At 39.9% G+C, this 14,241-nt stretch overlaps 2 protein-coding genes across 3 annotated transcripts in view; one reads left to right on the top strand and one right to left on the bottom strand.

The window, feature by feature from the left end:
- Positions 1-66: 66 nt before the first annotated feature.
- cfap251 (cilia and flagella associated protein 251) lies at positions 67-11,404 on the bottom strand. Of its 2 annotated transcripts, XM_077522991.1 has the most exons (21): positions 11,257-11,404; positions 10,563-10,718; positions 10,012-10,152; positions 9,829-9,938; positions 9,457-9,565; positions 9,241-9,321; positions 9,077-9,154; positions 8,825-8,866; positions 7,535-7,806; positions 6,671-6,847; positions 6,122-6,372; positions 5,849-6,000; positions 5,523-5,684; positions 5,176-5,360; positions 3,974-4,088; positions 3,731-3,894; positions 2,232-2,322; positions 1,982-2,125; positions 1,583-1,814; positions 521-628; positions 67-444 (listed from the first exon to the last, which is right to left on the bottom strand). In XM_077522991.1, the coding sequence occupies exons 2-21, from the start codon at positions 10,710-10,712 to the stop codon at positions 281-283; spliced, it is 2,928 nt and encodes a 975-aa protein (XP_077379117.1). In that variant the 5' UTR covers positions 10,713-10,718; positions 11,257-11,404; the 3' UTR covers positions 67-280. The 2 variants fall into 2 exon arrangements, with proteins under 2 accessions (XP_077379117.1, XP_077379118.1); XM_077522992.1 differs by lacking the exons at positions 10,563-10,718; positions 11,257-11,404 and having other exon boundaries at positions 9,860-9,938.
- A 372-nt stretch (positions 11,405-11,776) lies between these two features.
- kntc1 (kinetochore associated 1) overlaps positions 11,777-14,241 on the top strand; it is a 28,771-nt gene continuing 26,306 nt past the window's right edge. Inside the window, 5 exon segments of the mRNA XM_077522578.1 lie at positions 11,777-11,805; positions 12,135-12,277; positions 12,766-12,886; positions 13,126-13,241; positions 13,596-13,674. Of these exon segments, the coding sequence (XP_077378704.1) occupies positions 12,143-12,277; positions 12,766-12,886; positions 13,126-13,241; positions 13,596-13,674 (451 nt within the window). The 5' untranslated portion in view covers positions 11,777-11,805; positions 12,135-12,142.

Raw genomic sequence — 14,241 nt, 5'->3', positions numbered from 1 at the left:
TCTCTTGCTCCTCCACGCCTCTCATTCACATAAATATATTCGGTTTTGATTGTGGTGTGTATTTATTCATTTATTTTCAGGATGAAGCATACAGTGGGTCAAATTGACCTATGAAGAAGGCAAATGATATGGTACGATTCATGCGATACCATGTCATATTATGCAGTATAATGCGCACACAGTCACACACACAATACTGTAAATGCTACAGAACTGTTTTTGTTTTTTTACTTATGTGTAATAATGATGAATACTAATGATGTACCATTATATTTCCCATTCAGTCGTCATCAAGCTGTTGCTCTGTTGCTTTATGTTCTTTGTTGAGCGCCAATGATGGCGACGAACGCGATGATGATGGCAGGCCAAGTATGTGATGTGTAAATATCTCCATGGATATCTTCTCCGGAATCACACTCTCCAGAGCGTATTCTTGGCTCACGTCTTAAAAACACACATGCAACAAAAAGTTGTGTTGTATGTGAAAGTATATTGCAAGCATAGTAGTATTCATGCGTACTATCAGTTTTGAAGACATCGGTCTCAGGACTTTCCTCTTCTTTCACTTCAAAGAGGCCTAACAGTGCAGTGAAACACTCTGCCAGCTCATCCTCTGTCATGGCTTCCCCTGTTTCAACATATACCATTAAATCAATGTAAAATACCGTGCAGTTCAATATTTTTGTTTGTTAGCATAAAATGTTAGTGAATCAGGCTAGTTCTATATTAACTCATGACGCTAAGCGCCATAATGTTGACCCCCCCTTTCCCTATCAGCTTTGTGATCAAGGGAAACCAACTGTCCAATTGTGGGATTTTGTCTGTTTTTATGTTAGTAGGTTAATTTATGGTTCATTGAAAACAACATCAGTCAACAGGACCAGACCATTTTGGGTTCTGGTGCGAAGGGGTCCCTTCCATCATGATGCAAACAGCCAAGAGACAAACTCTGATATTCTATTGTTTTTATTGGCTAGTGAGTAGGATACTTCCTGGTTCATGACCCAAGAGTAACGCTACATTCGAGGATGGTCGGAAGTCGGATATATCCGAGTTGTTTTTTCTCAGTCCCGACCTCAAAGCGTTCGAAGCGAAAGTAACCAACCAAAATGGCGGATAGTGATCACTTGTTTGTTTTTTATTTTGGTCCTCAAAACTCATTTTGATCTCCAGCAAACTTGCCTTCTCACAATTTTGCTTAATTTATTGTTTTTATCTTATCTCATAAGCATTCTATACAGTTTAGTAGCTCACCGTATAATTTCATGCAGGGAGATAGCAGCATATGCATTGTATTATGTGAACTTATGTTGAATATTTATGAATAAAGAAAGCTATTTAGTTTTATACTAGACTAAATTGTGGTTTACCATTCACGATCTGTTTCCAAAGGGGTCGCCAATGTAAGATGACATCAATTTGTAGTCCGTCGGTGAAGTTGGGGTACATTTTTTTGTCCCCGACTTCGCAAGTGGAATTTCGAGTTCCCGCACACACTTCCTGTTTTGAACTTGGAAAACTCTTCCGATCATCCTCGAATGCAGCATAAGATGACAGGATCATCCCATTTTGTATTGTATACCTCGGACCTGCAGGAGCTCCAGCATCTGGTCTCTGTGCAGAACGGCTTGTCCTTCGGGGCCGCCAGGCTCGCCGAGAACCTCGAAGGCTGTGGCCAGCTCGTCTGCCGAGATGCCAAAGGCTGGCCGGTGGTTGATGTAAAGTTTGATCAGCTCCTCCAGGTTGATGTCCGTGATGTACTCTCCCGTTTCTGCGTACTGGCCCAACTTCACCTCGTTTAGCATATCTTCGACCTGCTCAAAATAATGCAGTTGTGGGGGATAGACTACAGATAGGTGAAAGTCCACTACAGTGGAACTGGAATCTCGATTTAATGGACACAGACGCAACAAAATCCTGATTTAACAGACAGAAGATAGCATCCAGTCCACTTGAATTGTCCGTATAATGCGGAGAGCACCTCTTCTTCAGTAGGGAAGTAGGCCAAAGCCCGCATTAGGGAAGGTAATTCCGTCAGAGGAATTTTGGGAGATAGCTGCCGCGTTTCCATGGAGTCCAGGCCTTGATTATGAATTTGACAATAGTAGAAAAAGTCTTCGATTTCCTATAGTATAGAACACCACAGACAGAATAGGCAAGAAATCATATTGCAAGTTACTCTGCTATACTTAACCGCCCAAAACAACGTCATGGTGAAATTCTGCACTCACCCTGTAGAATTCTCCATTCCTACCTCCCTCTAAAAGAGTATAATATGGCTCTAGCTCCTTTCCTCCCAAAGCAGCTGCTGCCTCCAGGGCACTGCGCTCACCGGAAAGAGACAAAACACAGGGAGTCCTCGAGTTAAGGCGCACTCGACCTAAGGCGTTTCAACTTTACAACAGTTACGCCCGGTCCGCGATTTTGGCCCCATCCGCTATTTTGGCCCCTCGTCCGCCATATAGCCCGCAGTGTTTTCACCTCGTCCGCTATTTAGCCCTTAGCTAGTGCTAGCACTTGTGGGAGTGTCTTTGGCTTTTTCGCCCTCTTTTTTTCCGCATCATGGCCCCAAAGAAGAAGAAAGCTACGTCTTCTATCAATGTTGGTCCAGCCAAAAGAAAAGCAGTTACCATGGAAATGAAGCTAGACATCATAAAAAGATCGCAGAAAGGAGAGACACCGACAAACATTGGTAAAGACTTGGCCTTCAGTCGGACAGTCGGACCGCATCTTCTTTTTTTTTCTTTTTTTTCTTTTTATGTATTTTAGTTTTTTTCAATGCAAATTAGTTTGATGTAAATATTGATTTTAATGGGGAAATTTGACTTAAGTCGAATTTCAGGTTGCATCGCTAGCGTGGAACGGAACTCCGACATAGCTCGAGGACTCCTTGTATGCTCAAAATTGATATTGTGCAGAACTGTAGTTACTAAACTCACCAGGCCACAACATTAAGTACACAAACACAGTCCAGAGATCTGACAGGAGATCTGGATCATAAAATGCTGAGAGGTGTTCAAATTTGTGTAATGTATCAAAATTGTCCACCCTAGATGAGGAACTCCATGCCTGAACAACTTTTTTGTTAAAGGTGTATTCAAGGATATTTTGTCACTGCGTCTTCCGGGTGGATCATCTTAACGATTGTTGCTCGACCCTGTCAATCAATCTGCGTAACGACGTCGTGCGTGCTCGTTCCTAGCTGCGCATGCGTACTTCGAGTGTTTGTAGCACGTAGCCACTGAGCTTCGGATTCAGCCATTCATCGTTGTAGCTCCACCGAGCTGACCGCGTACTTTGAAAATAGCTGAGAGCTGCAAGGGGACATTCATATGAAGCGAGGCCGGCTGCAGAGACTGATGAAGATGATGATGAAGATGAGCTCGCACGTTAGCGACATATGAGAGGCGTTTCCCCGACAGGAGCAGGAGAGCTGGTAGGATGGTTTCGCATGCGCAGTTTTTTTAAACGTGACAAACAGATGTTTGGCTTCCACTTTTCTAGAAAATCATTGAATCCACCTTTAAGACATGTGGCTTTTTTGTGATACCGCCAGACAGTGTCGAAACACTTGCAATCATGTCCACTTCTGTGCCTTTCTGTGACTCATCCAGTCTCTCTGTTGCAACCTGCTGATGGAACTCGTTTGTGATACTCTTAAGCTGAGTGTACCCTCTGAGAACAGTCTGAAATGTTCACATTTTCCTGAGTAGTTCCATGCATTGGTTACCTGTAGCTTATCTGCCACGACAGGACAGTGCAGTCAGGACCGCCTGCAGTGAATACAAACAGTCCATCGTGGGAGTAAGCGAAGGTGGACACGCTAGTGGGATGGCAAAGCACTGCTTGGGACTTGTAGGGGTTGCCGTCCAGAGGCAGGATCTGCAGGCCGACCTGGAGGACGCACAAGAAGGTCTCATCTTACTCGGCCTTGGGTGATGAGAAGTGCATTATTTCCGCTAATTGGACTGACCTTGTCCTCTGTGATGTACGCCATGTAATACGAGCCGCTCTTGTTGTCTCCGGACGTTGGTAGAATCCTGATTTTCTTCACGGGGCTTCCATACGTTGGCCCGAGGAGGGTCTTTCTGTTGGAAGCGCTCATGTTTTCAGTGTTACACCACACAATGTAGTCATAACCCTGCAGAAAACTGCTGCCTGCTGAATCTACTGTCATCTCACATTGTACTGTAATTCTGCCCATGTGTTATGATTTGATTGTGGATTACGTTTCAGACGCCATCCTCCTGACAAAAGATTAAAGAAGGAAAATTATCGGCTACAATCTACTATTGACTATTATTGACATTTTCATTTGTTCTACTCTATCATTATCATATGTCCCTTTTTCAATATCAGGGATGTTTGATACCGTGTTTTTTTTTTAAATATGGCCAATAAAAAAATTCTACTTCTTGATCGTAAAAGAGCCACAAGAGGTCGATCTGCCATCGTGAGTCCTGATACCTTGAAAAAAGGCCTGATAGCACCATACCTCTCGCACATCCCTTTTCAATATACATAAAATACAAAATCGTAGTAACCTTTATTTTATTCTTTCCAATAAGAATTTGATATTCAACATAAATATTTTATATCTACATTACATATTTATTCATCCATTTTCCGAACCACATATTTAATAAAATATTTTTACACATTTGTTTTATTTCAATGAATGTTTATTTTATATTTATTTATTTTCTTATTGTTTTATCAATTTATATTTTACATTTCACTTTTTAAGTCAATGAATCTTTCACTGTTTTCATTCTATATTTTATTGCTAGTCATTTTATTTATTTATTTAAACGTACTTCTTTGAATTATCTTATATTTGTATTACACATGCATATATATTTGTTAATTTATTACCTTGTTTCATTTATTTTTCATTTTATTTAAACAAATATCCATTTAAAATTTCAAATATATTAATTTTATTCTAACAGATACTTATTTTATATTTTTATATCCATATATACCAGTACATTACACACATTTATACACCATAATGTTGTTGTATATATTTATTCAGAGTAAATATTGTTTATATTCATGTCATTTTAGACATGTTTTTTTGTAAGCACATTGCATTGACTCAATAAAAGATTATCTTCTTAGTCTTTGCAGCAATTCCTGGAAAAAAAAAAAAGTAGTGGTGACGTTTGTTACCTGCATGTCTTGGAGGTGCTGTTGAAAAGCTTCATCTTATATTGGTCCGAGGCGACCACCAGAAACTCTTCGGCGCTCAGTGGCGGGTACCAGGTCATGCACGTGGGTACCGCACTCTGCTCAAGGCGTTTGGAGCCCAAGATGACCAGCTGGCCCACTTCGCTGCTCTCCACGTCGTACTCCACCTGTTAATCCCAGGAGGTGAGGTCTACATGGTCTACACCGGAACTTAACTGTGGTCAATTATTCAATACAATTAACAGATGAATAAAATGTTTATGTAAAATTGTGTATTTTACCAATACGTTTTGTTTCATTATTTACAAAATGTCATCAACCAGACTCACCAGCAGGCGGTCCACGCCCAGTGTGAAGAGTCTGGGTTTGGCGCTGTCCTGATGCACCCCAAATAGGAGGTCTGTAATGGGTTTGTAGTGGGAGCGATACCTGCCCAAGTAGATCCAATGAGGCGGCTGCATGCGAAATAACGTCACTGCCTTCCCCACATCCTGATGGAGACAATGTCACTTATTAACTATATTAAATACTTATAGTATTAACAGTATTTGTTTGCACCATGGGGTGCTGAATTTGGATTTTTGAGATCTGCACAATAAAATGTTCTCAAAATGACCTTTTATCTCATTTTTCATTCATTAACAATGCAACTTACCGCAGTGGCAAGGTAGCCAGAGTCATGTGAAAACCTCATGTGGCTAATGCTGTCTGGAGGGTAATCGAAACACTCCTTGGGATCGCTTTGTAAAGTGTCAGCATCCAGAAAGTGAACGGCTCCGCTCGCAAAACCGACTGCCAGGTAGCGTCCTGCTCAGGAACAAAACGTGTCAGTGTCCAATTCAAATCCACAGTTTTGAACAAAATGGGCTACTTACGGTCTACGTACTTTAGATATGGAACCAATGCTCAAAAGGCTTTCTATACTCACCTTGAGGGTCAATGGTGACACACTGGATCTCTTTCTCTTTCTCCAAGACCGTCTTGCGAATGGTCCGCTTCTGCTGGTAGTCCCAAACCTTTAAACTGCCGATGCAGTTCCCCATGACCACGGTGGGTTGTTTGGGATGGCAGGCCACGGCGTGGAGAGGGTTGCAGTTCTCCTGCAGCAGGACCCGCCACGTGCTTCTTTCCACATTCACGTGGACGACCGTGGAGGTTGACGAGGACACCACAAAGTTCCTGTGACAAAATATGAGATGGATTATCATGTGAGATAAAATTGTGTGAGATTATACACATGAGATTACAGATGTAAATAAAATGAGATTAGTTTTGTGCTGACAAAAGCAACACATTTTAAATTGTTTAAAAGGGGACAGTTGGACTTGGTCCTTGAAATGAGAGATGAGATGATTGATGCTGATGATGAGATGTGATTATATGTGACATCTGATATGATGTGGGAAATGAGTGACTCGACATTCCTGTAGGATTGCAATGTGTATAAGTTTCTTAGCTGGTGACAGAGGAGATTCACCTGCCAAGTAGTGGCTTGGTATCCACGGTGCCGTCTTCCAGATATTCTCTTTCAAACTCTTTAGAAAAGGAAATGGAGACAATGGGGTCCAGGTTCAATTGGGTGAACCAGGTGAGGAGCAGCATGTTCTCATCGTAAAAGTTGATGTGGCCTCGCGTGTCTCCAGTCACAATGCAGCTGTCAAGTGAAAGAAAGAATAACAACTGGAGAAGGCGATTTCTGTCTTTTGTGAGCGATGAGGATCCTACATCTTGTCCAATGAGATGAGAGCTGCTTAAATGCTAACGTGCTAACAGTCAATATGGTAGCATAGAACAAAAATAGTAACATGAGAATGGAACGCTACGGAGCTCCTAAGGTGACATGGTAGAAAAAACAACAACTTTGCGTTCCCTCGCAATCTTTGCGAAGGAACGCAAAGATGTTTTGCGAGGGAATACAAAGTTTTTTGCGAGGGCACGCAATCTTTGCGTTCCTTCGCAAAGATTGCGAGGGAACGCAAAGTTTTTTGTTTTTTTTTCTACCATGTCACCTTAGGGGCTCTGTAAGAATGAACTGGGCAGTTTTAGCATTCACACTCAGAAACTTTATTTATCGCTATTGAATCCGTCAAATAATGTGGAAGTAGTATGCAAAGTTGTAAAATGTCTTCATAAATGTTTGAATTTTGTCATGGAGCTCATGAAATGCAGAAATATGTGGACATTTCAGGATTTTTGAGAAAAACACTTTCAAATAGGGCACAAATAAGATGAACGTTTTAAAATATGAATGGCTTAAAATTCCTTGAGAAATGTAGAAAAAAGTGGCGGAATAATAATCCAAATACGTGTAAGTGTAATAAATAAGGAAATTAGTACATACTTGTCTACCACAGCTAGCACAGTGATGGGATGCTCCTGCAGAGAGATGATCTTCACATGGTCTCGGCTCAGCCTTTGGTTGGAGTCCAGGTCCTGCGTGAGCTCCCAGACCATGATGACGCCCGCTCTGGACGGGGTTATGATTCGGAGTTCTCGCCAGTGGAACACGGACGGACTCAGAGGCCCGCCAGCCAATTTGGGGATATCGCAGAACTCGGGTGTGGAATTGGGGAAGAGCGATGCGTTCAGTTCTAGGGTGGCCGCGTCGCCCAGCTGACAAGATGAAACAGAAAATCAAGAACAAATGAGTTTATATTAATAATAATAATAATAATAATAATTAATAATTAATATGAATTTGGCGGCATGGTAGTCGAGTGGTTAGCACGTCCGCTTCCCAGTTCTGAGGTCTCCGGTTCGAGTCCAGGCTCGGACCTTCCTGGGTGGAGTTTGCATGTTCTCCCCGTGCCCGTGTGGGTCTTCTCCGGGTACTCCGGTCTCCTCCCACATTCCAAAGACATGCATGGCAGGTTAATTGGGTGCTCCGAATTGTCCCTAGGTGTGCGTGTGAGTGTGGATGGTTGTTCGTCTCTGTGTGCCCTGCGATTGGTTGGCAACCAGTCTAGGGTGTCCCCCGCCTACTGCCCAGAGCCAGCTGAGATAGGCGCCAGCAGCCCCCGCGACCCTTGTGAGGAATAAGCGGTCAAGAAAATGGATGGATGGATAATATGAATTTATATTACAATTTTTAATCAAATTAAATTATCAGTACAGTATGTAGTTTTAGTGCAGAAAAAATGTAAATATAATAAAACTGATTTATAATGAACATTTTAGCATTTACAAAAAGAGGAAAAATTTATTACATATCTACATTTAAAAAAATAAAATAGCAATCTCAAAAGTCAAGTCATTAAAGTGGAAGTCATCCTTAAACATTTCTTGACAATAATATGTTATATGTGACCTCACTAGTCTAATGATGACATTCTGATTAATAATACATTTTTGTAATGAGTTATGAAGCAAAATCCAGCTCTTTTTATCCATCTCATGGGGCGGTCATTTTAAGCACCTGTTTTCTGAAGCTGCGCTGTGATTGGTTGTTGCCCTAAGCAATACTGTTGTCACCTTCAGTCCACAGCAAGTGGGGAAAATGAGATGGGAAAAAAAATGGCTGGATTTTTCTGCTTGATTCATATTCCACTAACAATATATATTAACCAGAATAATATACATACATACATACTGTATATATATATATATATGGGACAGAAAAAAAATCAATTACCTTAATAACCTTTAGTGGAACATATTGCAAACTCCTTTGTGCCTGAAAAATAAGCAACTGTTTATTTAAAAAAACAAAAAAACAAACAAAACAAAAAACAGTTTGGTGGAATTAATGGGAAAACAGTGCCGTTTTAGTTTATTATTATTATTATTATTATTATTTGAATAACATCTTCTAGTAGCCACATTCCTTAATTTATTTATTTATTATAATTGTATGTCGGACCAGATCAAATACACCACAACTTACCGTACTGTAAAACAACACTTGGCTTTCACTGCTGCTCAGCAACTGAGTGCTATTGTTTGGGTTAAAAATGATGTGATTCTGGAAAACAAGGTAATATTTGAACATGTTATTTGTCTGAGTGTAAAACCGTGTGCAAGGTGATGATTAAATCCAATTGGACTTACTTGATAACCGTATTCTGGGCTGAGCTCTGTGACCCATAGCGGTTCATGGGAGTCGTTAGTCCAATCCCAGATACACACACACTGTGGGAAACACCACTGTGATATTAATACTCATACTATACATTGTTTAATTATACGATTTTGTATGCGTGGAGGCGACAGCGGGAGACATGGCCAGTCCACCGGAAAAGATGGAGAACAACAACTTTTACTCACTTGATCTCTCTCCTTCCCGAGTGTCACCAACTGTTTGGCGTCCCCTGAAAACGCGATGGCAATGACTCCCCCGTTGGGATGGCAGTCAAACAGCGTGTGCACGGGAATGCTGAAACGATCCAAACATTATGTGATATGATATGATATGATATGATATGATATGATATGATATGATATGATATGATATATACGATATGATATGATACAATATAATATATCATATCATATCATATCATATCATATCATATCATATGGTATCATATGATATATGATATTATATGAGGAACACTTTTAAATGTTTGTTTTAAATGTGTTAAAACCAAAATGATTATGTTTATTTCAGTATGTCGTGGGTATGTAAAATATAACTACCCAGAATATGAATCCCACAGTATGACAGTACTTTTCTCGTTTTGGTCCGCCGTCGCGATCCAGCGTCGGTCTTCGCTGACACACATACATGAAATGGGGGAGCAGTGACCCTGGAAAATATCAAATCACATTGCTTTTTTGGGTGTGTTTTTGTCAAATCCTTTTTTTTTTTTATTAATTTACCTGAAGTAAGTGTTGAGAGTTGGTGGTGTGGTTGTAAATTATCCCAACGTGAGCCCCGGCGTAGAGGAACACCAGCTGACTGTGGTCTTGCAGAACGTACACGGGAAGAGAGGAATTCACCCCAGAGACCCAATCAAGTGACTAAATGATGGATAGATGGAGAGTGCATTAACAGGCTTTATAAAGTGTAATTAATTACCATAGACTTATAAAACTGTCGGATGAATTTGGAAAAATTGGATGAAATAGCTAATCTAGCACTGGGTCCAAAAGGGTTGGTTATTTACTGTAAATTGCTCCTTTCCAAAACAAGCTCGTTCACATTTAGGCTCACAACACCAAGCAAAAAAATTGAGCAACCAACGGATCATATTTTGAAAAATTTGCACGTCGAGCACTCAGAAGTGAAAGTCCCACTGTATTTAATCAGAGATGTACACTTCCGTTTCACAATCACCCTTTTCGGTGAAGTTCCCACCTTTTCAGTGAGCGCTTGGAGCAACACAGAGACGGAAGTGTCCATCTCTGTATTTAATAAGACATTTACTTACCAGTGCATGTGTTCTACTGTGTGTAGATTCATGTGCAAAAAGGGTTTCTTTGGTTGCAGTGTAGACTTGAGACTCCCTGCTTCGCCTGAGTTTGTCAATGTCACTTAGATGACTTTCTGAGGGGGTCTCGGGACACTGTGCTTCAGACATTTTGGCCTGTCAGACAAAATTAATTAAAAGTAATTGGAGTAAGAGAAAACTGGGGTGTGGTTGTCCTCGTGTATCTCCCAGTGGTGGTGTTCTGCTATCTCTTCCACGCTACACACTAGGAAATTATTGAAAACGAATAATGGAGCATACAGGACACAAAAACTACTGCTTGGATGTTGCACTTGAGTGGTCGGTCTCCTGCTCTCTTCCACACTCTTGTTGCAAATTAATTATAAGAGGAAAAGAACAGTCGCTTTAATTAATTCAGTCTGAGAAACACTGGCAGCTATAGACTTTTCAATCAGTAAAAAACACCCAAGTAATTGTTTAATATGCTCCTCAAAAATATTCGAGGTGAACATTAGAGCCTTAAAATTTTAACAAAAACCTTGTTTTCCAAATTAATACGTTTGTCCTGCCATGTTTTTTTCAGTACACGCTTTTATCAATGAATGAAATACAGTAATTCATTGATTGAAATATGATATATCATATATTGTTAGTCAATGAAGGTTTTTTTTTTTTCAACTGTCCTTGTCCTTACCAGAAAGCGACGAATCTGTGAATCCCAATGGGAAAAGGTATTGAATGTTAATTAAGACATCGATTAAACTCAGTTCAATTTAACAAAACGCTCATTTTTAAATCAGCGCCAAGCAAATGGTAGACAATTTTGTTTTGGAGTCGTAATCGTTGCCTGGCGACGGTCCCACCAAACACTTTACACGTTGTCTAGTAATTTCAAATTAAAAGCATAGTCGTTTAAAACTTGGATATAAACGGCCCAAAACGGATTAAACCCGTAATTTGAAAAAAAAAAAAAATTTAGTATATCTGTGTTAATGTAAATTTGAAAAATAAAAGTGGAGTATTTCTTGATAATGTTGCAGTTATACCTTAATTTGAAACTCAAAACTTGGTTTCGACTGGCGCGATATAGCGTTTCCCATCCGGTGAGGTCCTACCATCTCTCTGCGATACATCAGCGTGTCCACCATATTGAATGTGTCTACTTCACATTTACCCTGAGTTTAATATTTCAGGCAAAAACGCTTCTCAGCCTACATAATTAACTACAGAAAAAGAATATTTGGTAATTATGGTTAATCATATATAAATGTTAAATTCCTCTTTGGGTATCGTTCCTTAGCACTCAGCATTAAGGTTTGCACATGTGTCAGGCGGAAAGTGTACCTGAAAGACTCTATTTAGAGAATTTTTTTTTTTTACAAGCGTCATCGCCATTCGCCGCCGCCCGCCAAATTCTAAAGTTGATGTCTACGAAGCTACGGTTACATTTTTATGAGTTACGGCGTTAGCCAGTTAAACTATCTAAGATGGAAGCTCCGAATATTTTGTGGCGGAATTATGAGATTGAGTGAACACACTTAATTGCTTATTGCGTATTGGCTTCCCAATCAGGCGCAGCGATGTGGAAGGACGTGGAGCTTTTGGTCAGCGACGATTCTGGCACTGTCCGCTTTGGTACTGACAGTGTGTCAGCGGAGGCGAATGGCAGTAGCTTGTACCAGGTGGACACACTGGTCAAGGTGTCATCGAGCGAGGTAAGACTGGACAGTGGGTCCTCGGTGCGGTTTACGACAAGTTCCTCCGGCGACTTTACCGTACCAACATAAGCGGTTTTACAGGGTGGCAAGTTGGGGCAGAGCCTCCCCTCCTTTCCACGTGAGGAGTAAATAATCGTATTAATAAGATAATTTTTATTTTTAGGTTGGCACAACACAACAAATTAGCCACAAAATCACGAATCATTCTTGTAGGTGACAGCAGCAAACAATTCTGTTAAATAAGAACTTGGAATAGTTTCACAAACCTATGCCAACACAGCCGATAAACAAAAAGCACTCTGAGACCATGAATTTAAAATAAAAACAATGAAATACACCAAGTGTCGCTTGAAATGTCGTGTGTTGGGACTGTAAACATAAAAACCCTTGTATTGAACATGATATTTATTATTGTGGCTGTTGTGAGATATTTAGTTACCTTCATTTAGCTAAAGAAGGCACCAAAATCTTATTTTCCCTTGCAGGTGCAGTCAGACCCTCAACTGTATGCCATCAATGGAAGCAACTGGAGTATTCTTGTCGCAGACAAGACTGTTGTCCTCTTCGACCAGAGTTGCCAAAGCGTTCTGCTCCTGCTTCACTTTGGTATGAAATCACAACAGCTCTTCATTTCATAGCGACTGGAATCATTTTCTGGATTATTTTGTTGCATCTGGTACAAGATGTCTTTACGCTGTTATTCCATTTTCTGATATGGTGATGCTGGTTGACTTCCAAGTTCTTCACATTTCAAAACACATTTTGGTCCTGTGTATTTTTATTTATTTTATTTTATTTTTTTAAATATAAATTGGTTTCTGTTATTTTTTTCCCCTGTTCCATAGATAGCGACGTGGATGCTATCGATGTGTGCTTGGAGGGACAATTTGTGCTGGTGTGTGAAAGAAATGGAAACCTGCACTTGATCTTTGTCCCACTCAAGAAAATCCTCCTCACCAAAGTATGACTTTTTCCCTCCACGTTGTTGCATAATAATATGAATTCAAAGTGATGTTATTCTGTAACGGAAGGTGACTCTTTAATAGCTTCTATACAAATGCATTGTTGCTAAGAATTAGCATTGGCGCCGTGTGTATAAAAACAGCAAAATTTTTGTACACTAACAGCAAAGCAACGTGTAGGCAGAGGACATAAAAATACTTACTAAAAGAAATATCCATATTGGTCAGGTCCTACATACTGTATTTTTAATACATTAATTAATATAACACCAAACTGTTTTACATTGTGGGGGAAAAAAAAGTTTCCTTTAAGAAGCATGATGGTTTTCACTGATGTGTTGTGTTTTGGACAGGCTTTGGTCGTCAAACCAAGCAGTAGCGACAAGAAAACCTATTGTGCTCTCGTCACAGAGGAAAACATGGCATCACCAGGTAAAAATACTGGATGAGTGGTTTACAAGGCATATTTACAACAGTTATCTCCTACTACATAATTGTGGCATTTAAGCAAGTTGTGCACAAGATATAAATAGCTATTTGTTTGCACAAGCGCTGAATGTTGCGTTTTCGTTAAAACTGATTCAAAATTAGTATACATATTTGCATAGGATTTATCTTTAATTAGAATTGTTTGTTGGGTTTATTTCTTCGATTTAAAATCGTAATTGTTCAGAGTGACTGGAAAAAAAAAACCATGATTCATGAATGATTTTTATATTTCAGCCATATCGCTCAGCCAACCATTAATGAATCATAATTAATTTATGTCGTTTTGAAATAAAGTCCTGCCTTAAATAACGGGAAACAAATCCCGTTTCTTCACAGGAATTAACCCCCCTAGTTACTTTAAAATAAACATTGTTGTTTCAAGGGTTTGTAAAGTCGCAAAATTTTAGTTAACTAGATCCACTCTGTTAGTAGTCATGTTGTTAGTGTACATTAATCCATCGCCTATCCTCGTGTCATTGCTCATGATGCAGTATTACAGTTGAGTACATC

Source organism: Festucalex cinctus, chromosome 5 (genome assembly GCF_051991245.1).
Source record: "Festucalex cinctus isolate MCC-2025b chromosome 5, RoL_Fcin_1.0, whole genome shotgun sequence".
Taxonomy (NCBI): Eukaryota; Metazoa; Chordata; class Actinopteri; order Syngnathiformes; family Syngnathidae; genus Festucalex; species Festucalex cinctus.
Note: the sequence above shows the minus strand (reverse complement) of the source record. Positions and strands in the feature narration are given on the sequence as shown.

Coding starts and splice junctions, on each gene's coding strand:
- cfap251 (XM_077522991.1), bottom strand. CDS start 10,712: ATGTCTGAAGCACAGTGTCCCGAGACCCCCTCAGAAAGTCATCTAAGT. Junction 9,566..9,828: donor CTGTGGGATTCATATTCTGG/GTAGTTATATTT, acceptor GGATCGTTTCAG/CATTCCCGTGCACACGCTGT. Junction 8,867..9,076: donor AAGTGTTGTTTTACAGTACG/GTAAGTTGTGGT, acceptor CTTATTTTTCAG/GCACAAAGGAGTTTGCAATA.